The 23,864-nt window shown below is 36.0% G+C and overlaps 1 protein-coding gene across 4 annotated transcripts in view; it reads left to right on the forward strand.

Annotated features, from left to right (window-relative positions):
* The window catches only part of GDAP1 (ganglioside induced differentiation associated protein 1), a 44,629-nt gene extending 31,249 nt beyond the window's left edge, over positions 1-13,380 (forward strand). For all 4 annotated transcript variants that reach the window (XM_044382742.3, XM_044382744.3, XM_044382745.3 and 1 more), the window contains 4 exons: positions 5,196-5,369; positions 6,556-6,650; positions 8,918-9,032; positions 10,019-13,380. In XM_044382742.3, the coding sequence (XP_044238677.1) occupies positions 5,196-5,369; positions 6,556-6,650; positions 8,918-9,032; positions 10,019-10,401 (767 nt within the window). In that variant the 3' untranslated portion in view covers positions 10,402-13,380. The remainder of the gene's footprint in view (positions 1-5,195; positions 5,370-6,555; positions 6,651-8,917; positions 9,033-10,018) is intronic.
* The last annotated feature ends 10,484 nt before the right edge of the window (positions 13,381-23,864 follow it).

The raw sequence follows: 23,864 nt of genomic DNA on the forward strand, positions 1-23,864 counted from the left end.
TCATTCTTTCAATAGCTATTATTTGGGTCTTAATTGGTGCAAGGACCTGAGATATTTCAGAGATCCGTAATCATTAAGAAGCTTACTAATCTTCAAAGATAGCTTCATTCTGTAAACTTGATAATAATACCAAATCTGTCTCTAATACAGGCCTGTGCTATTATTACTACTCAGTTTTACAGATTCCTTTCCATGTATGTGACACCTTTTTATCAATTGATTAAACTAGATGAGGTGTGATACTAAGCAAACTAGGGAAACCCAGAACAGTGGATGTAACAAAGGAATATATGCACTATTATAGATTTTAAAATCTAGATATTTCTTATATTATTCATAACCTCTTTTGGTGAATTTAATTTGGCCTCTAGATAATAAAAAAAGTGGGTCTGAAATAACTACAAAATACTAGAACATTCACTATTTATTACTGCCAAATGACTCAGTGGTAATCTGTAATCAAGGATGTCAAAAGGCAAATACAGAATTTTGGTAATTTAATATATAAGTGTTCTCTGAAGATCATGTCTCATGTCTTTGGTTTATATATACCTCATTTATTCTTAGGAAATAGAATTTGGTTTGGAAATAAAGTATTCTGGTATGATATTAAAGTATTTTATTTAAGTCTCATTAGGAAATATATTTTGTGGATAAGATTTTGTCAATATCTATTGAAAATCAACTCATTTTAAAAGCATTAATTCTGAAGTCACTCTTACATTAAAAATGCAGTTATTTAGGTAAGAATTTCCAATTATTCCAATTTTGTCTATTAATAAAAGACTCTCATATATAGTTGAATAACTTTATATGTCTTTTAGCACATCTCTTTATTGCTAATCTACACTAAAAGTGTAGATTAGCACAAAGGTTCTAACCAAGTGTGGAGAAAATATGATATGTGGTAAGGAAAAAGAAAATGAGCCTTTAAAACTCATGATTGTGCCAATGAAGTGGCTTTAAAAAATTATTATTATTATTGTTGTTGTTGTTTTTGTTTTTACTCTTCGGTTTGCCCAATTTTATTGGCCAGGTCAGGGTGTTAAAATGCAAAGTTTTTAATTCCATATTATGTGTTAATAATTGGAACGAACTGATAAAGAAGTTTTACCCTCCAATTACAAATGTTTCTGTTCAAAGTCTTAAATATAATACTATTTAAGGTATAAAATTTATTGAAAATAATGCTATAAATTTGTCTTTCTCATGGCTGCATATAATGAACTTCTATAATTTGACACTGTGTGGTTTTTTTTTTTTTTCTCATCTGTGTTTAGATTTGATCTTTCCAGTTCACAGTTGTGACAGCTTTGAATTGTAGTCAGTTTGTAACCATAACTTTTGCTTCAGGTCATAACTTATTTACCATTTTTATTATATTTTTTTAATAGCATGGTGTTTGACTAGTTGAAGGGTACAGTTTTATTCAACTACCTGATGCATATTCTTATGTACCAATGTTACCACTAAGTGATCTAAGCAAAATAAAAAATCCTCAAGGGGATAAAGCTAGGAATGAAGTCTGTTTTCATTGAATTAATAAAAATAAGGAAGAGCTGAAAGTTATTCAAATAGACCTGTGGGGGGAGGGAGTCTTTCCTGAAAACGGAATAATTATGCCGTCTTTATATACCATCACTGGGGAACATGGGAAATCAGAGCAGTCAATGTAGGAAAATAATGAAAGCTTATGCCTATAAGCTCCTAAATTCTTTTAATTTTTTGCTCTTGGGGAAACTGTGATTTTTTTTTTTTAATGACTCAGGGCCATTGTTATTCTACTGAGCAATACAGAGACTTGAGACTGTGTGGAACTGTTGGTCCCTGTTAAATAGCTGCAGAATGCTTTTGTTATATCTTTTCTTTCTGGTTTTAAAAAACTTGTTTTCTCTCATTATCACACCTTTCTGCTTTATGTCTATCTGCACCTGCCTAAATTTAGGTGCAGTACAAGACCTGCCTTGTCTCCTATTCAGTTCTTCTAGGAAGTCCTGACTTCTGCCAATTTATTTATTTATTCTTCCAGCTAAGTTACTTATCCTGGTTTCCAGTACAGCAACTTATTCCCTAATGCTGGAAACTCTTTTCAATGCCTGCTTCTTAAAAGTCCTCTCATTCCGTGCCCTCCCCCTGTAAGCCTTCTATTGCTTTTTCACTCCTGACTGAGGTAGAATACCAAGAATAGCTTTTTTTTTTTTTTAAGTGATCTCTATATCAAATATGGGGCTCGAACCCATGACCCCGAGATCAAGAGTTGCACACTCTACCGACTGAGCCAAACAGGCGCCCCCTTTTCTCTCTTCCTCCCTCCCTTCCTTTCTTCTTTTTCTTTGTTTTATAACAAAAATGCTTTATAGAAGGATTGGGAAATAAAACAGAATGAGAGTGAGATGGAAGGTCTGTATAAAATTCAAAGGAAATTCCCAATTGCCTTTTGAAAAACTCTTGTTTCCAGAGGCAGTGGACACTATTGTACTCTGGTGTCGAGGAGGACAATGACAGCACATTGCAGGTGTGCCATGGAGGTGCTGGAAGAGAGACAGTGAGGCTGGATGAGAATTTTGGTTCAGTGGGTATCTTATGCTCTGTCTGACAAAGTGTTGTAGGAGATAGTTACATAGTAATAGTGTCCTGAGTAGAAGAAAATTATTTTCGTGGATTTAAACATTTATCTTCCTTTGAAGAATTTGGGCTTAGCCAGATGGAACTTCCCCAGAAAGCAATTACCAGACAGTGTTTTTCCTGCTCTTATTCACTTTCCCAGAAGGAAGTGGTATCCTCTTCTGAAGACGAGCCCTAGGCCTGGCACCAGAACGTAGCCTGAGCCAGCGGCCATAAATTTAACGACTTGGAAACAGTTTAAAATGCTGTACCATTTTTGGTTATTAACTTGATGCTTTTGGACCCCCAGAGCAGTGGTTCTTAAACTTTTTGGTTTCTGGGTCCCTTTATCATAAACATTATTGAGAATATTAGAGAGCTTTTGTGGGGTATATCTATCAATATTTGCCAAATTAGAAATTAAAACAGAAAAATTTAAAACACAGGAATACACAAGGTCACATATCATTAACTGTCAGAGTGATAGAACCATCACATGTCCTGTAGCCTCTGAAAAACTCTGCTGTATTCTTGAGGGAGAACAAGTGAAAAAGCAATTAACATTGTAGTATTACTATGAAAGTAGCTTTGACTCTGTGGACTCCCTGAGAGTATCTAGGGAAAGCCCAGGGATTCTTAGACCACACTTTGACAACTGTTGCCCTTAGTGGTCTATGAATAGAATTCAGGAGATTTGAAATGTTACCAATAGAAATCACAGATACATGTTCATAGCATATAAGGTTATTGCAGTTATCTTAAAAACAATTTATGCTTATAGCTACTTTGAAATTATGGTAGTTATTAGACCTGCTGCTAGATCTTGTTAATGTATTAATAAAAGGCACCATATTAATATTTTATAATTTAAAATTAATTTGATAAATATATTTCAACATAATCAATTTCCTTTGCAATCCTACGTCTTGCATGTTTAGGAACATTATTTTGAGAAGAGGTCGGTGTCACACAAAAGGTTAAGACCTCTTCAGTAGTTCAAGGACCTTAGAAGGACTGCAGTCTGTTGTCCTCATGGAAATGCCTACCAGGCATTGGTTGGGATCCTACTGATCTACTGAGATCCTGAAATGTCAGCAAGGAAGTGTGCTGTAGTTGGGTAAATCCACTGTTGACAAGCAGTATGTGGCTAACACTTCATTCTTGGCTGTTCCAATGCAGACTTCAGAATTGGACTCCCCAGCAGGGAATTAGATATTTGCCCACTGGTTTGAGGAGTAATTCATCTTATTTTTTCTTAGAGAGTCAGAAATAGTCTGTTGGCTTTAGAAAGCTTGTTCCACTTGGATTATGGCGTTATGAGATCTTGTCTGAAGTGCTTTGCAACCAATTCTGAATTGTCAACACTTACGAATGAGTGTGGGATGCTCAAAAAGATTCTAAATTAAATAACCCAAACTAAGAAATAAAGGAATAAAATTGAGGCTGTTCTTTTCACTTGTTGGAATCAGGTCATTGGCATTTTTGGGGGGCAGTTTGAGAGTCAGAAGTAGGAAGTGTTTCTGAAGGGACATAGCCCTGATCTTTGGATCACGTGGTTCATCTTTATTCTTCGTGGATAGTCTCTGTAATGTAAACCCTTTGAAGATGTTACAATGATGTTATAAAGCAGGGCACTGCATTAGGAATCAATGACTTTAGTTCTCGTTCTGCCTTTAATTAGCTGTGGGATCTTGGGGAATACCTCAGCCTCTATACCTCAGTGTTCTTGTTAACTGCTACAGAGCTTCTCCAACTCAAGTAATCTATGGCAACTAGAAATTTGGGAATATATTCATTAATTGAAATTTACCGAACACCTATGAGCCAAATATTATATTAGGCACTGGGAACTCAACAGAGAACAGTGCATGATCCCTGCCCTCAAGTAGTCTAGAGTCTAGGGTCTAATCAGCAAATTGAGGATTTATGTAGAACCCACTTTCTAGACATAAAATATAGAAATTCATGGTGAATTCTGTGAAGACTATCCGTGCACATTCACATGGCATCAAAAGTGTCACTCTTGGTATTAATTGGAGCCTAGGAAAGAGTGGCCTCTGATTATCTTTTCATAATGAGCTTTCATTCACCTAACCAACCTTTATCAATGGCCTAAAATGTGTGAGACGTTATGAGAGACAGTGAATCACAGGCTCCCTGCCCTGAAGAAGCTTATTGGGCAAAAAGATAACAAACAACCAATTAAGGTGATAAGGCTATGATGGTATATGTACAAAGGTATTTTGCACGTACAGAGGAAGGCACACCTGACCCAATCAGATATTGGTAGTTGTAGGAGGTTAGGGAATGTTCCAAAGAGCAGTTGGCATAAATAACTGGGCCTTGTGGGTTGAGTAGCAATTTATAAGGTAGAGAAGTGAGAGAGTTTCAGTGTGATCATTGTTTGGGATCTAGTCTGGTACATCAGTCCATTTCAAATTTTGAATATTTGGGCTGGGGAGATATCATCTTTTAAATGCCTTGATGTAATATTGAAAATGCTGATAAGGGAGTTTGAATTTTTGATTTTGCTTTTGGATGTAACCTCTCATTTGTAACTGTTTCTTTAATGTTTGTGTATATGTTTTTAGAAAAAACACCCAGGTTAATGCCTGATAAAGGAAGCATGTATTACCCACGGGTACAACATTATCGAGAACTGCTGGACTCGTTGCCAATGGATGCCTATACCCATGGCTGCATTTTACATCCTGAGCTAACTGTGGACTCCATGATCCCAGCTTATGCAACCACACGGATTCGCAGTATGTAACAGTCTTAAAGACTTGGAATTTTGTCTTAAAGTTCTTTTAATTCATTTTTGAAGACTTGGGACAAGGTTGTTGAGTTTGCTTCATGGGTGTTCATGTTACAGATCGATCCATGCACCAGTCAGATTAATCTGTGCTTCAGCTGTTCAGCTGGACATTTATTGTCTATAGGAGCTGATTTTCCAGCTCTTGGCCTTCAGGGTCAAGCTTGGGTAAAACTCAGAAGAGTAGCCTATGGAAAAGTAAAGAACATAACATGTTCTCATAGAAGATAGACTAAGACTCATGAAATCTGGAATCTGCTAGAGATTATGGGCAACTGAGTTAACATTTCTGGTCCTTAATTTTTGTTTCATTATGTGAGGGAGCTGGATGACAGGCTGTCTAACCATTACTGTAGATGGTTACTACTGTCTTAATAAATTAAGATTGAGTTGTGATATCCAGCTCTCTCCTTTTCTGAGGACAGAGTACGGTCAGAGCATGGGGATGTGGAGGAGAAAGTGTCTTCTATGGCACAGGTGATTGGGATAGGAAAGTAAGGGAAGGTGGCCGTGGTCAGACTCTGGGGGTGTTTGACTAGGAACACTCAAACCTAGATCTTCTAATTCTAGAAACTATACTCTTTCCATTATATCATATCTCACCTTTATAATTCTCTTATGTTATTTTTCTTTCCCTTTGATACTTCTTCTCTCCTCTTCCATCCCCCCTCTCCTTCTCATCTTCCCGCTTTACCTTCTTGTTCCTCCTCCTTCTCTGCATAAGTACTAATATGATTTGAAACAGGTGGTCTGAATATAATTCTATCACCTGAAGTTAATATTCTTTTAAAATAAAGCTTTTTTCCTTCTCTTCATATAGAAGTCCATTAACAAAAACTTGAAAGGTATCGGAAGGTAGAACAACCACTGTGCACTGAACACTTCTGACGTGCTGGGCCTTGCTCTAAGTGCTTTCCTCGGTGCCTTACATTTAATCCTTAGCCTATGTGGCAGATACTGTGATAGTTCCATTTTGAATTTGAGGGAACTGAGGCACAGAGAGGGTAAGTGTAAGGCAGAGTCAGGGCATGAACCCCCGAGCTCATACTCTTACCATGGAGTTTCCTAGCTTCTCCTTTTTTCTTGTATAGAAGGGAGGAAATAATTTCCTATTTCAAAAATGATTCTATTATCAGGCCAAATTGGTAACACAGAATCTGAACTGAAAAAACTTGCTGAAGAAAACCCAGATTTACAAGAGGCGTACATCGCAAAACAGAAGCGACTTAAAGTAAGTAAACCCGGCTGTCCTCAATTGACATCCACTGTTTGTATTAAATTTTAATGTTCTACTTTTTGTAAAGTCTATTTCTAGAACATCTTCTCAACTATTTGCAAATCACCAGTGCACGTTACCCTTGGCTTACTCTCTGCTTTTAGAAAGAAATTTTCATTATTAGATTTGATATTCAAACCTAATGACAGTTGCTTAAAAGGCAGATATTGCTCAGGGTGACTGTCAAGGAAAGTTATAAAATGAAAAAGCAAATTCATAATATATACTAGGAATCTGTCATTTTGGGTATTCTGCCACTTTATTTATTTATTTATTTTTTAAAGATTTTATTTATTTATTCGACAGAGATAGAGACAGCCAGCGAGAGAGGGAACACAAGCAGGGGGAGTGGGAGAGGAAGAAGCAGGCTCCTAGCGGAGGAGCCTGATGTGGGGCTCGATCCCAGAACGCTGGGATCACGCCCTGAGCCGAAGGCAGACGCTTAACCGCTGTGCCATCCAGGCGCCCCTCTGCCACTTTAAGGCCTAGCTAGACTGTTAGGACTTTAATACCAATAGGGCAATTGGCAAGTTTGTTCTTCTATTACACTCCCCTCCCTTCTCTCATTTTTTTCTTCTTATCTTTCACCCATTTCTTCTACCTCCAACCCCCACCTCTGGCAACCACCAATCTGTTCTCTATGAGCTTGGTTTTTGTTTTGTTGTTGTTGTTGTTTTTAGATTCCACATATAAGAGAGATCCTACACTATATGTCTTTGTCTGACCTATTTCACTTAGCATAATTCCCTCAGGATCTATTTTTGTTGGTGCAAGTGGTAAAATTTCATAATTGTTTATGGTTGAATAATATTCCATTGTGTATATATACCACATCTATTCATCCATCCATCGATGGACACTTAGGTTGTTTCCTGGATATTGTAAATGAAGCTGCAATGAACATGGGAGTGCATATACCTTTTCGAGTTAGTGTTTTCATTTTCTTTGGATAAATACCCAGAAGTGGAATTGCTGGATCACATGGTGGTTCTATTTGTAATTTTTTGAGGAACCTCTATATTGTTTTCCATAGTGGCTGCACCAGTTTACATTCCCATCAGGAGTGCATGATTGTTCCCTTTTCTCCACATCTTTGCCAACACATATTTCTTGACTTTTGGATAACAGCCATTCTAACAGCTGTGAGGAGATGTCTCACTGTGGTTTTGATTTTCATTTCCCTGATGATGAGTGATGTTGAGCATCCTTTTAGGTACCTGTTGGCCATCTGTTTGTCTTCTTTGGAAGAACGTCAATTCAGATCCTCTGCACATTTTAAAATCAGATTTTTTTTTTTGCTATTGTGTTGTAAGAGTCCTTTATATATTTTGGATGTTAGCCTCTTTATCAGATACATAATTTGCAAGTATTTTCTCCTATTTAATAGGTTGCCTTTTCATTTTGTTTTTGGTTTTTTCTGTTGTGCAGAAACTTTTTAGTTCGATGTAGTTCCACTTGTTTACTTTTGCTTTTGTTGCTTTTGTTTTTGGTGTCAGATTCTAAAAATTACTGCCAAGACCTACATCATGAAGCTTACCACTTCTGTTTTCTTCCAGGAGCTTTATGGTTTTAGGTCTTCTGTTTATGTCTTTAATCCATTTTGAGTTAATCCATTTTGACTTGCCTGCCTCCTAAGGAGCAGGACTTTGCTTATCTGTGAACAGTCAACCTTTCTCTTTCTGGTGATTCTTTCCTCAGGGCTCAAGAACAAATGCAAGCTTCCCCCAGATTAAAAATGTAGCAAACATCAACAGTCCCCACCCTCCTCAACTTCCCATTTTCCTTTATCTTAGCTAAATGAGCTGCTCAAAAGAAATGCCTGCACACCCAGCACTCCTTCCTTTCTACTTGGTCTTTAACTCACTGCGTTCAGATTTCTCCGTCAGGCCTGACCCTTCAGTTATTCATTCCTCGAAAGTTGCTGAAGTTCCATTCATTCATTGAGGGTTGAGAGGAGCCTCTTTGTGCCCCCCGTATTCTTGGGCATCTCTGGTCATCTGGTCCCACAGGAGTTGCTGGCAGACCAGTGGGTCTGGCGCATGGAGTATTCTCACAGCCAGAGCATTTTCCCTCAGGTTTGCTTTGGCTTTAACATTATTCTGTATCTCCTCATTGCCCTGGGTAAACAGGCTCCAACTCTGGAATAGTTTATATCTATTTTGCTCTGTATTGATTGTTTTTTGCAGGCATAAATAACCTATTTAGTTATTTTTGCTAATTAGTCAAAGCTGCTTGACCATGACAATGTCAAATATTTGAAGAAAATTCTTGATGAATTGGAGAAAGTCTTGGATCAGGTTGAAACTGAGTTGCAAAGAAGAAATGAAGAAACCCCAGGTAGGTTCTCATTTGTGTGTTTTTTTTTTTCTCTTTTGCTGGATACCAGGCATATTTATGGGAATATTCTTAGATTTTTATCAAAAACATCCTGTAGTCTGTTTTTTATTTTTATTCACAGGCAGTTTAAATTATCATGGCAATAATAATACTGAACTTAGCAAAATGCAGGTGTCTAATGGTAACCCAGTCTGTATCTATGTGAAATGTGACTGGTGGAGGATTGAGAGATTCCTACTTAGCCCATTTGACACATTTGTAATTACAGTAGTTCATTTGGTTGAATAACCTGAGTAACTGCTTGAAAGCTCCCTCTAGTTTTTTCCCTAGGCAGGGAGAATACTTCCAATCCGAAGTATAAAATGGGGGCTGGCCTGTGTGTATCTGCAGGCTGGCTGGTGAGCATCCCTGTATTGTACCTGTGAACCTAACTGCATGATCCAGCCATTGCCCAAGTGCATGCACGTGGACCATTTGTGCTATTCTAATTAGCAACAAAGTCGAAGACCATGTTACATGAAACTAGCTTCACAATAGGAACTTTCTTCTGCTTTACATAAGTAACTAGTAGCAGCAATCACTGAGTGACATTTCAGGCCCAATTTTACAGATTTTCCTAAAGCTCACCTGCTGTTTTCCTAAGCCAGGAGGAAAAATCTGTTGACTCCTCTGGCTTGTTGTTTGAATTCTCCTCAGAATCCTTTTTAATATCAAAGACCGGCTTTGAGCTCAGGTGGCTCCAGTTTCACCCAGGGATGTAGGTGGCTGACAGATACCAATCAAATCTCCCTTAGCTTGGGATACATTGGCATGGACTTTGCCTTAGGATAAAATTACTCACTGAGTGTGATTGTCAAGAAAATGTACCATGGCCTTCATCCTTTGCTGTACTCACACTTTCCCTCAAGACCAAGACAAAAGATGCCAGCTAGAGTCTATCTGTATAGCTCTTGCCCCTAATTCTCTGTGTCCCTCTCTCTGATTAGAAGAGGGCCGCCAGCCTTGGCTCTGCGGAGAATCCTTCACCCTGGCAGACGTCTCTCTTGCTGTCACATTGCATCGACTGAAGTTCCTGGGGTTTGCACGGAGAAACTGGGGGAATGGAAAGCGACCAAACTTGGAAACCTATTACGAACGTGTCTTGAAGAGAAAAACATTTAACAAGGTTTTAGGACACGTCAACAATATATTAATCTCTGCAGTGCTGCCAACAGCGTTCCGGGTGGCCAAGAAAAGGGCCCCAAAAGTTCTTGGCACTACCCTTGTGGTTGGTTTGCTTGCAGGAATGGGATATTTTGCTTTTATGCTTTTCAGAAAGAGACTTGGCAGCATGATTTTAGCACTTAGACCCAGACCAAATTATTTCTAGGCTTGTAGGGATCTGGTGGTGGCAACTCATCCAGCCATTCAGCTAGACCCTTTGTATACTCTTCCAGGCCCAGTGAAGAATGACCCTGGGCAATTAGTAAAAAGTATAATTTACTTTACTCTTTGGGTAGTTTTGTGGGGAGAGGAGGTAATGAAAATGTTTTTGTGGGCTGGTAACTTTGAGATTACTTATTTGCAAACCTGAACTAATCCATCCTTAAAACATGTGCAAGGTCAAGATATGTAAATGCTGACAGAGAATTAGACCTTTAACTCAGAATGCCAGTTCAAGTTCTGAATTATTTTTTTGGGAGGAGGCTCTTACTATGAGCAGACAGTAATAATCTGTGATTGCCATAGCTCTGCATCTGAGACAATTTGGATGTGCTGAGTGTTGAGCAGTTAGCAACATTTTCCACTGGAATTCAGAAATCATCCTTGTTTCACAACCTGGGTTCAGACAGCAGCAGGGCACAACAGTGCTTCACATGATCATTGTTAGACTCAGGCAGAAATAAGAGAGACAAAGGGAACAGGGAGGCGGAAAAGAGGGAAAATGAAGTCTATGTAGTGAAGAGCAGTAGAAGGCAACCTCCAGGTGCCTCCAATGCCACTCATGGCCTCCTGTCCCCTTAGTAAACATTAGACTACTTGTGGCCACTTCCTGCATATCTTCCTATACTCAAGACCTTGGGAAGGGGACTAGGGAGTTACTGGTGGGAGTCGGCTGGAGAAAACTCTGGACTTTACACTTACAGCACCTCATCTGACCTTAGTATTAATTTTAGATGCGTATGAATCACACTCATTGTTTTAATAAGATTAGCCACTAATATATGTGGGTGTGAAATGCCCACTGGAACATGTCTGCCTAGCATTTTTACGTGAAAATCTTAAATGCTATAAAATGGTTCCTTTCTTTTCCTCACAGTTCCCCAATTGGATGGTGCCTGTGAGATATCACTCCTTTGGACTGTTGTGTCCAGTCACTGGGGCTCTTGACTTCTATAGCTCTTTTTAGCACACAAATGGAAGTCAGGTGAATGTCCCAGCTAATCACTAACATGGCATGTGACTGGGTAGTGGGCATTTTAATGATCTGGAAGTATTAAATATGCCCATTCTGTATTTGAAGAGGCTGGTGTGTTTAAAAAAAAAACCTGTTGCCTAGACCTTGCATCTGTTTATTGTCATGAGCAAGGCCTTAAAATGTTAAAGAGAGAAAGAAAGGTCCAGTCTTAGCCCATGGAAATTAATTTAGGGTAAATGAAATAAGTTGATAGTGATGTCCACTTGTATTCATTTATGTATGTCTAGGCATTTCAGGGGGTACCTCAGTCCATCTGGAAGGGACAATCCCAGTGTGTCTCATGAACAACCACGGAACTGCATCATGTACTCAGGAAAAAATTTTCATGGTGACAGGAAGATACAGTTTCCCTGGAGCTGGCCTGAAGGGATTTGGGGGATAGTTTAAGTCTCTGGCTGGAAGTATATATAGAGAATGATGAGCTAAGGTTCCAGCAAACAACAAAAGCTTGTTTGAATTGCCTCAGATTGGCTATGCAAAACAGCCAAAGAATGTACTGACTTTTTCATTAACAGGAAACAGTCATACTTAGGAAATGACTTTTTGATGGTAAAATGAGTCTATAATTCCATTTCATAAATCAGTTGTTTTAGAAAATCTTGAAATGGATGTTCCTTGTTTACAAAAATTAATAACATCTCAGTGTATACTCAATACAACAATAATTAACAGACTGGCAGCTTTTCTAATGTCTTAATATTGCCCCTCAGTGCGTTGTCCTAGAGACTGCCTGGATTTGTTTGTTGCTGGGACATTCCAATTCATGTTCCTAAAGGAGCCACAAAACTGATTGTTTAGTAGTTCATTGTGGTTCAGAGATCTTTATAGCACCCTGTTAGAAGCAAGAATTCCACATGAAGAGAACAAAATGGGATTTTTATAAAAATCTACAAAGGGTATTTACCTATGTAAAGGTTGTTGATTAAGAATAAAGATTAGAAGCCCGGTGCTGGCTTTGCTTAAATTTATTTTATTACCGAGTCAGAGAAAGTCTACTGGGAAGTATAATTTTATGATACAGTTTCATTGGAAATACGCTTGTGTCAATATTAAAGATGCATCGTAGTAATTTCACTTGTTTCATGGATAGATACCCTTGCATTTATTTTTTATTTTTAATATTTTTTAAATTATATTAGTCATCATACAGTACATCCCTGGTTTTTGATGTAAAGTTCGAGGATTCATTAGTTGTGTATAACACCCAGTGCACCATGCAATACGTGCCCTCCTTACTACCGGTCACCAGCCTATCTCATTCCCCCACCCCCTCCCCTCTGTGGCATTTAGACTTATAAGATGTTTAGGGTCATAATGCCCACTAGATGTCGCTGTTCACACAGTAGTCTGAGATTGGGCATTAGGTTCGGCAAGCCTTCTAAAATGGCTCAAGTGAAGATAAACATTAATGACGAAATGAGGGCATCTTGATCAGATCCTTCATCTGTAAAAATGCTTGAGGCACATGTAGTATTGATTTCTAATGCTTTGGAAGGGATAACAGTATCACACAATGTCAGGCTAAAGAGCTAAACATATACTGTTAGCAAAATAAGCATTTTTGTCTATTTTTTTTCATGATCATTGGTGACAGGCCAGTGTGCTCCTCAGTTCCAAAATTTGTATAAATATCAAAATTATAAAAATGCCTGAGGTACTAAATTTAGGTTGGCTATATATGTCTTAATACATAAATACTATTTTATTGTTGTTGCAATTACATGTCTTTTGAATCGATTTCCCTTAATTGCAGATAGTTGTAAATGTTTGCTTGATTTTAAGTAATTATTGATATTGATGCCAGAGTTGTAGATATTTTGGTGTTGTTGAATGTAATAGATCAAGATACTATTCTGCCTGTAAGATCAATAAAAGTAACTGGATAATCAATATGAAGTCTACAAGTATTAATTTTATAATCTTTCTAAAGAAAACAGATTTCATTTCATATTGTTTATGCCAAATATTTGGCTCATTTATATTGTTATTCTTTATGTATTCATATCAGAATGTCTTGATTTTCTAATATACCACAACACTTACGTTTTCCTAGGCAGAAGTTTCCAAACCAAGTAATGAAGTATAATTTCTAGAGTGAGGATAAGAGTTTTAATTATGTACTACATTGTGAAAATGGAAAGAGGGAGAGAGAAAGAGAACTCACTTCATGGATTGAGCAGGCTCAGAGGTATAAAACAACAAGACTAAGTGGAGCTTGAGACAAAACATACTTATAATGGGTCCTGATATATTCTGATTCCAGCAGATGGTGTAATCTCATTATAAAGCTCCTTTGGGAAAGTTAGATGTTTTTGTCTTCAGCCTTTCACTAAATTCATTATTTATACATTGGCTCTCGGATTATAAGATGCTGTCTTTAAATTCCCTTATTAAGAGAAACCAATAGTATGGATGAAAATATAAAGATGTTAATGAAATGTAAAGCAAAGGGTCAGGTTTCCATGCTAACAGAATTATTCACATCCATATACATAAGTTAATTCCTGATCAGGTAATTTTTCAGGCATATGGCTGGTATGTATATACCTTTTTGTATCATCAGATTGAGCTGTCTTTTGAATTTAAGAATCTGATATTGAACAAAGTCACTTACAAATATCAAATACACATCATAATGAAAATACGATGTACTTTTAGCAATTCCACACTTATGCTCAATGAATAAAAAAGTAAAGATTTACACTGAAAAACTGATATGAACTAAAAATTTTTAGCATTAAAAGCAGAGGTGGCTGTGTTGTAAAAATGGCCACAAATTCTCATTTCCTTGCAATGTGATGTTACAAATCCTCTTGTCAGAAATAGTATCCTCAGAGCATGATTATGTTACGCTCACCCAGAAAGGAACTTAGCAGAGATATTAGACATCAAATAGTGATGAAAGTGACTTTCATTAAAATTAAATTAAATGCCAGTAGCTCCCCATTTATTCTCTGTTTTGACAACCCAGAACATCTTCAGATATTACCAAATGTCACTTGGAGAGAAAATCATCTCCAGCTGAACACCTCTGCTCTATATTCACCCTAACAAAGCCTAAAACCAAACTCTGACAAAATCTGCTGGGGAGATGGACATTGAAGGTTGGATTCTGCCAAGGTGGAGTGCTTGGGAAATGTCTTGGGTTTCCACATATCCTCCATATCAAAGCATAAAATCAAACCTACACAATTTAAAGGTCTTAGCCAGTAATTGAACTGCCTTTCAGAACAAGAACCAATAGAAGATAACAGAATCCAGAATCATTATAATGTATCACTATCAATGTCCAGTACACAATTAAAAAATTACCAGACACTGAAAGATAACAGGAAAATAGGATCCGTAGTCAATAAAAAGGTAATAGTAAACAGAAGCAGAATGTAATGTGACTCAAATGTTGTATTTAGCAAAGACTTTAAAATAGTTAAACGACATATATTTATAGAATTAAAATGTAGTCTGATTGAGCCAACAGATTAGGCATTTGAGAAATGAAAACCATAAAAAAGAATCAAATAGGAAAGTACTGTAACTGAAGTGAAAAATTCATTGGATAGGCTTCACAGCAGATGGGAGATGGTAAAGGAAAGATGGAGGAGCAGAACCTCAGGGACACATGAATAATATCAACTTGTTTAAAATATGTGTTATAGGTGTGCTAGAAAGAAAGAAAGACTGGGGCAGAACCATACAATTAATAATGCCAAATTTCTCCAAATTTGATAAAAAATGTTGATTTGCAAATCCAAGAAAATCACTGAATTCAATGAAAGATAAATACCAAGAATGCTGTACTTAAGCATTTTTGAAAATAGCCAGAAGACAAAAAGGTCACATAACTCTAAAGTGAAAAATAAGAATGTTTGCTGAGTCCTCATCAGAAACAGTGGATGTCAGAAGACAATAGAAATGTCTCTAAAATGCTGGGGAAAAAAATCCTCAGAATTCTATATCTGGAGAAAATATCCCTTACAAATTGAGTGAAATAAAGACATTGTCCTGATAATGCAAACACGATAACAAATTGGATCCAGTAGACCTGCAAAACCAAAAATATTAAAGGCATTTTTCAGACTGGGATGGAGGGATGAGATGGAGGGATGAGATCTGATGGAAAACCAAATCTACAGAAAGTAAAAACTAAAGAGTGCTAGGAATGGCAAATAAGTGGGTGGTATAAAAGATTACTTTTATTACCTCATAATTTCCTTAAAAGGATCTGATTGTTTAAAACAAAACTAGTAGCACTGTATGGTGGACTTTATATGTAGAAATAAATATATCACAAAAAGAAGCACAAAAGTAGGGGGTGATGGATAAATGAAATGGTATTATTGAAAGGCTGTTAGATTCGTGGTTTATGAAGTGTGAAGAGGGATGTGCCAAGGGCAAAGTAACCAATGTCTAGTGCGAAGTAGTACAATTTTGACCCCAGATAGATTCTGATAAGAATGCATTGTTGTCACTGGATGAATACTAAAAATTAATTTTATAAAAAGCTAAGAAACCGACAGAATGGATAGAAGTAAAATACCAATGAAGAGAGCAACAGAATGAAAAAATAGACGAGGAAAACAACTGGTGGTAGATATAAATACACTATTGCAATAATTATATTAAATGTAAATAATGTAAATTACATTAAATGTAAAATGCTCCAATTGAAGGTCAGATCTTAGATAAGAATGCAGGACACAAATATATGCATCTATTAAAGATGCATTTTAAATTTAAAAATACATGTAAATTGGACGTAAAAGGATGGAAAGTGCCTAACAATGAAACCATCAACAAAACAAAAAGTCAACCTACTGAATGGGAGAAGATATTTGCAAATAGTATATCTGATAAGGGGTTAATATCCAAAATATATAAAGAACTTATAATATAACTCAAAACCAAAAAACCAATCTTATTAAAAAAGGGGCAGAGGACCTGAACAGACACTTTTTTCCCAAAAAAGACATACAGATGGCCAGCAGGCACATAAAAAGATGCTCAACATCACTAATCAGGGAAATGCAAATCAAAATCACTATAAGATAATATCTCACACAAGTCAGAATGGCTAACATCAAAATGATAAGAAATAACAAGTACTGGTAAAGATGTTGAGAAAAGGGAATTCTTGTGTACTGTTGGTGGAAATGTAAATTGGTGCAGCCACTATGAAAAACAGTATGGAGTGTCCTCAAAAAATTAAAAATAGAAATACCATATGATTTAGTAATTCCATTGCTGAGTAGTTATTCAAAGAAAATGAAAACACTAATTTGAAAAGATACCCCTATGTTTACTACAGCATTATCTACAATAGCCAAGATACAGAAGCAATCCAAGTGTCCACTGATAGAGGAAAGGATAAAGAAGATACAGTGCGTATATACAGAATGGAATATTACTTAGCCATAAATAAGATAAAATCTTGCCACTTGAGGCAATATGGATGGACCGAGAGGGTATTATGCTAAGTGAAATAAGTCAGAGAAAGACAAATACCATATAATTTCACTCATGTGGAATTTAAGAAACAAAACAACCAAAAACTCATGTAGACACATAAATACAGAGAACAAACTGGTGGTTGCTGGAGAGCAGGAGGGTTGGGGGATGGACAAAATAGGTGAAGGTGATTAAGAGGTACAAACCTCCAGTTATAAAATTAATAAGTGATGGAGATGAAAAGTACAGCATAGGAAATAAAGTCAATAACATTGTAATAATGTTGTATGGTGACTACACTTACTGTGGTAAGCATTCAGTAATGTATAGACTTTGTCAAGTCACTATGTTGTACACCTGAAAGTAATATGATATTGTATGTTAACTTCAGTAACATACATTAAAAAAGGACTGAAAGTGATATGCCAGGTAAATGGCATGTAATAGCTGATGTGTTTATATTAATCTCAGAAAAAGTAGATTTTAAGACAAAGCATTTTCAAGAGACAAAACATCTCCCAAGAGATAGGGAGGTACACTTATAAATCACAAAAGGGCCAATTCATTAGGAAGACATAATCATAAATATATATGTATCTAATAACAAAGCTTCAAAATTCATGAAGCAAAAACTACAGAATGGAAAAAATTATTGGAGAGTTTAACACCACTTTCTCAGGATTCATAGAAGTAGACAAAAATTAGTTTGAGTACAGGTCTGAGCACACTATCAATCAACTTGAGCCAATTGACATTTATAAAACATTGTGCCCAATAACTGGAATGAACATCGTTTTCAAGTGCATATGGAATGTACCAAAGTAGACATAGACTAGGTCATAAAAGAAATCTCAATGCATTTTCAAAGACTGGTATATTACAGAGTATATTCTATGACCATAACAGAGCTAAATCAGAAATCAATAACTAAAATATTTAGAAATTGTCCAAACATTTGGAAATTAAGTAACACATGTATAAATATTCCATGGCTCAAAGATGAAATTATAAGAGGCTAAGAAAATATCTTGACTTGAATGATAATAAAAGTGTAACATATCAAAATTTGTGGGATACAGAAAAGGCAGTACTTAGAGGGAAATCTGTAGCTTTAAATGGCTGTAATAAAAGAGAAGGGAGGCTTAAATTTTTGATGTAAGTTTCTAAGAGCTACAGAAAGAGTAAATTAAACTCAAAAGAAGGAAAAAATAATGGAGTCAATACATAAATCCATGATTTAAAAATGGGAAATTTAACAAAGCTCAAAATTTGTTCTTTGAAAGATAAATAAAATTGACAAGCCCCAACAGAACAAATCAAGAAATAGAGACCTAAATATAAATTACTAATATTCCTAATAGTTTTTTTTGCTTTTGTTTCCCTTGCCTCAGGAGACATATCTAGAAAGAAGTTGCTATGGCTGATGTCAAAGAAGTTACTGCCTGTGTTCTCTTCTAGGATTTTTATAGTTTCAAGTCTCACAGGTCTTTCATCCATTCCGAATTTTTTCTTGTGTATGGTGTAAAATGTGGTCCAATTTCATTCTTTGGATGTTGCTGTTCAGCCAGCACCATTTGTTGAAGAGACTTTTTCCCACGGGATATTGTTTCCTGCTTTGTGGAAGATTGACCACGTAAGCTGTGGGGTCATTTCAGGGCTTTCTGTTGTTTTCTATTGATCTATGTGTCCATTTTTATGCCAATACCATACTGTTTTGATTACTACAGCTTTGTAATATAACTTGAAGCCTGGAATTGTGATGTCTCCAGCTTTGCTCTCTCCCACCCCCACCAGGTCGCTTTGGCTATTCAGGGTCTTTTGTGGTGCCATACAAAGTTTAGATTGTTTGTTCTAGCTCTGTAAAAAATGCTGGTGGTATTTCGATAGGGATTGCGTTAAATGTGTGGATTGCTTTGGGTAATATGGACATTTTTAACAGTATTTGTTCTTCCAATCCATGTGCATGGAATGTCTTTCCATTTCTTTGTGTTCTTTTCAGTTTCTTTCATCAGTGTTTTATAGTTTTCAGAGTATAGGTCTTTCACCTCTTTGGTTAGGTTTATTCCTAGGTATCTTATTGTTTTTGGTTCAATTGTAAATGGGATTGTTTTCTTATTTTCTCCTTCTACTTCTTCATTATTAGTAAATAGAAATATAAAAAGCTTCTTCACAACCAAGGAAACTATCAACAAAACTAAAAGGCAACCTATGGAATGGGAGAAGGTATTTGCAAATGACATATCTGATAAAGGGTTAGTATCTAAAATCAATAAAGAACTTATAAAACTCAACACCCCAAAACAAATAATCCAATTAGAAAATGGGCCATGAACAGACATTTCTCCAAAGACGACATACAGATGGCCAACAGACACTTGAAAAGATGCTCAACATCACTTATCATCAGGGAAATGAAAAATAAAACTACAACGAGATATCACCCTCACACCTGTCAGAATGTTAAAATCAACAGCACAAGAAACAAGGTGCTTGGTGAGGATGTAGAGAAAGGGGAACACTCTTGCACTGTTGGTGGGAATGCAAACTGGTGCAGCCAATGGTAAGCAGTATGGAGTTTCCTCAAAAAGCTAAAAATAGAACTACCCTATGATCCAGCAATTGCACTACTATGTATTTATATAAAAATACAAAATACAAAAATACTAATCCAAAGGGATACATGCACCCTGATGTTTATAGCAGCATTATCTAAAATACCCAAAATATGGAAGCAGCCCAAGTGTCCAGTGACTGATGAATGGATAAAGAAAAGGTGATATACACACACACAATGGACTATTACTCAGCCACAGAAAAGAATAAAATCTTGCCATTTGTAATAATATGGATGGAGCTAGAGAGTATTAGGCTAAGCAAAATAAGTCAGAGAAAGATAAATGCCATATGATTTACTCATACATGGAATTTTAGAACCAAAACAAATAAGCAAAGGGAACAAGAAAGGGAGAGGCAAACCAAGCAACAGAGTCTTCACTATAGAGAACAAATTGATGGTTACAGGAGGGGAGGTGGTGGGGGGAGTGGGTTAAACAGGTAATAGGGATTACGGAGTACACTTTTTGTTATGAGCAGTGGGTAAGGTATGGAATTATTGAATCACTATATTATACTCCTGAAACTAATATTACTAATTATTACTAATAAACTCATTAACTAAATATGGAATTTAAATAAAAGTTTAAAAAACAAAAAAAATTACCAGTATTGGAAATAAAAGAAGGAATACCATTACATTTCTTACCAATTTTAATAGGAAAATAGAGGAATGTTAGGAAAAAATTGTGTTAATAATTGATAACTAGATGAAGTGGATAATTTTCTTGGAAATCACAACTTACCAAAAGTGACTCAAGAAAAAAATGGAAAATCATAATAGCTATATAACTTCTGAAACACTTGAGTTTGTAATAATGTTAAAAAGACCCTTCCACAAAGAAAACTCAAGACCAAGATGGTTTTATTGGTAAAGTCTATCATGCACAAAGTAAGAAATAATACCAATCATACATAAACTCTTTTTTTCAGAAAATAGAGAATAGAATGTTATTTTATGTGATCAGTGTATCAGTGATACAAAAATCTGACAAAGATTTATAACGTAAGGAAGTTGAGACAGTTATGGACTGAATGCTGTGTCCCTCCAAAGTTCATATAATACCTTATCTGAGACCTCCCACTTCCAGAACTTTGAGAAATAAATTTCTGTTGTTTACAAGCACTTATCCCATGGTATTTTGTTATAGCAGCCTGAATTGACTAAGACAGTAAGACAGTGACTAGAATCCCTCACGCATAGATTAAGAAATCCTCAATAGAGTTGGCAGATTGAATCCATTAATGTTTAAAAAAGGATACATCTTACAAGTACAATTTATCTAAGAAGTGCAAGCCTGTTTTAATCTTTGAAAAATCACACAATTAACCACATTAACTGAACAAAGATGAAACATCACACAATCATCTCAACAAATGCAGAAACATATTTTGGTAAAATTTAACACACATTCAAGATAAAAAACATTTAGCACAGTAGGAATAGAAGGAAAATTCTTCAATCTGATAAAGGCAAAATCCAAAGCTAAAATAATTTAATGGTAAAAAACTGATCGCAGTCTCTCTCTCATAGATCAGGAATAAGGCAAAAATGTCCAATGCTGTCACTTCTACTATCCTATTGGAATAATTGTACAATAAAGCAACTAAAAGAAATAAAAGGCATAAAATTGGAAAGGAAGAAGAAAAACTATCTTTATTTGTAATTCATTTGATTCTATATGAAAAATCCTAAGGCATTTTCTAAAAAATTTCTACACTTAGAAATAGTAAATGAAGATATCAAAGTTAGAGAATACAGGATCAATATGTAAAACAAATTATTTTTATATGTACTAACAATTTACATTTGAAAAATTTTCTTTTACAATACATCAAAAAAGATAAAATACTTAAGCTTAATAGAAGGTGTGCAAGACAGCTACACTGAAAACTTCAAATAGTTGATAAGAGAACTTTGAAAAGACCTAAATAGATTTACCATGTTCATTAATTGGAAGACTCAATACTGTTAAGAAGTCCATTCTCCCTAGATTTATTTGTAGATTCAATGACATGTCAATCAACATCTCAGCAGCCCTCCTACCCTTTTAAAAACTTTATTCTAAAATTTATATCAAGATGCAAAGAACCTAGAGTAGCCAAAACAATTTTGAGGCAGAACAAAGTTGGAAGATTTGCATTATCTTATTTTAGGACTTAAAAGAAAGCTGTAGTATTCAACTTAGAATGGTCTTGGCATAAAGGTAAACATAGATCAGTGGCACAGTATAGAGAATCCAGAATAGGCTTCCCATGTCAACTTTTTTTTCTTTTTAGCATAGGAACCAATACTTTTTCAATGGAGGAGAGACAGCCTTTTCAAAAAATGATGCTGGAACAACTAGATATCCTTATAAAAATATATACCTTGACACTCGTCTCCAATAGTACAAAAATATGACTTTGAAATCTATCATAGACTTAAATATACAAGCTAACATCATGAAATTTCTATGAGAAAATATAAGAGCAAATGTTTGCTACTTTGTGATAGGCAAAGATTTATCAGAGAGGTCACAGAAGAGTACTCACCATAAAAAATGATGTTAGGCTTAATCAAAGTTTTAACTGCCTACGTTCCAGAAGACACCATTAAGGAAGCGAAAAAACAAGCCACAGAATGGGAGAAAATATTCTCAATATACGTACCTAATAAAGGGTGTATAGCCAGAATATATAAATTATTCTTGCAATGCAATAAGAACAGAAAGCTGAATAAAAAAATGAAAAAAAAAAAGACTTGGATACTTCACAAAAGAAGATATATGAATGGTCAATAGGCATATGAAAAGATGCTCAACATCTTTATTCATCAAATCCAATAAAACAATTGGATTCAATTGGAAGTCAAATATACCAATTATTATACAAACATACAGGTTATTAATGTTATGTATTTCAAGCCAAACTTAAACCACGATGAGGTACTACTTCACATACACTAAAAGTGCTAAAATTGAAAAGAGTGATAATAGAAATTCTTGTCAAGGATATGGAGCACTGGAACTCTTAGAAATTATCGATAGGGATGTAAAATTTACATCTACTTTGGTAAACAGTTTTGCAGTTTTATTAAACATGCACTTAATATACAATCTAACAATTCCACTCTTAGGGATTTTTCCCAGTGCAATGACAACCAATATCTACATTTATGTGCAGGGCCTATACATGTTTATAGCAGCTTTAGTAATAGTAGCCAATAATTGGAAACCATTGAAAAGTATGTCATAGATGAATAATAAACAAGCTGTGCTAAATTCACACAATGGAATATTATTCATCCATAAAAAAGAATAAACTATTGATTCATATGCAAATATAGCTGAATCTCAAAAACATGTTATTTGAAAGAAGCAATAGGCTCACACATGTGACTCAAACTGAAGGATGAAGATCACTGTCCCAGAACACTGAACTTCTCCTGAGTAGAGTCACTCCAAGTCAGTATATCAACACCATCTTGGTGAACCAACTTTGTGTGATCTCATGAAAGAAAAACTGCTTGTCAGTGGGAGTGATTTGCCTACTAGGTCACCCTCCTGGAATTGGGACCTGACCATGGGATTCCAGGCAAGTCTCACAGGTGTGCATCATAGAGCTCCTCAGGGGATCTGGTAACTTTACATGTAGGCTAGCTAGATGGAGAATGTCCAAAATAGGAGAAACAGAGATGAAGCCCATGTAAGTTATGATCTGAGCTCAAGGTGCTCTACCCAGATGGAATTGCTGTACTTGGCCAGTCTCAGGCACCTGAGGCAGACTTAGAAAATTTTGAAGAATGCCCTCTAAAATGCAGTGACCTCTAGGTTGTACTAAGGGGTTACAGACTGCTTGATTTTAAGGGCAATAGTGGTGAGGGGAATGTTTGAGAAGTTCAGTGGTGGTTATCCTTAACTGACCAGGGTTGACAGTAGAAGATACTACCATCAAACCAGTACCAATGTCATCAAATTAGTATTAATTCCAAAGGATTGTGAACTAACAGAGGCTAGGTAGAAGCACTTAACAGAGGAATGGTGTCCATAATTACCAAAATGAGGAATACAGCTGGAGTCACAGTCCTTGACCCACACGGATCTATTGTGACAGCTAAGAGACCATTTCTTATCAGAGGAGCAAACCACAAGGGTGTTGATTTGACTTGTATAACCAGAAAAATTGAGCTGGTGACGAGAAGTCTAATAACAGCTGTTATAACGGGAAATTATGATCCTTCACTCAGTTACCAGATCCAACTGAATTCTCAGACCCAGGATCAGTTGTCTAAAGAAGAGACTATGTCCCTTTGAGAAAGAAACTTGCAGTTTTAC

This window comes from Ursus arctos, unplaced genomic scaffold (genome assembly GCF_023065955.2).
Source record: "Ursus arctos isolate Adak ecotype North America unplaced genomic scaffold, UrsArc2.0 scaffold_6, whole genome shotgun sequence".
Classification (NCBI taxonomy): Eukaryota; Metazoa; Chordata; class Mammalia; order Carnivora; family Ursidae; genus Ursus; species Ursus arctos.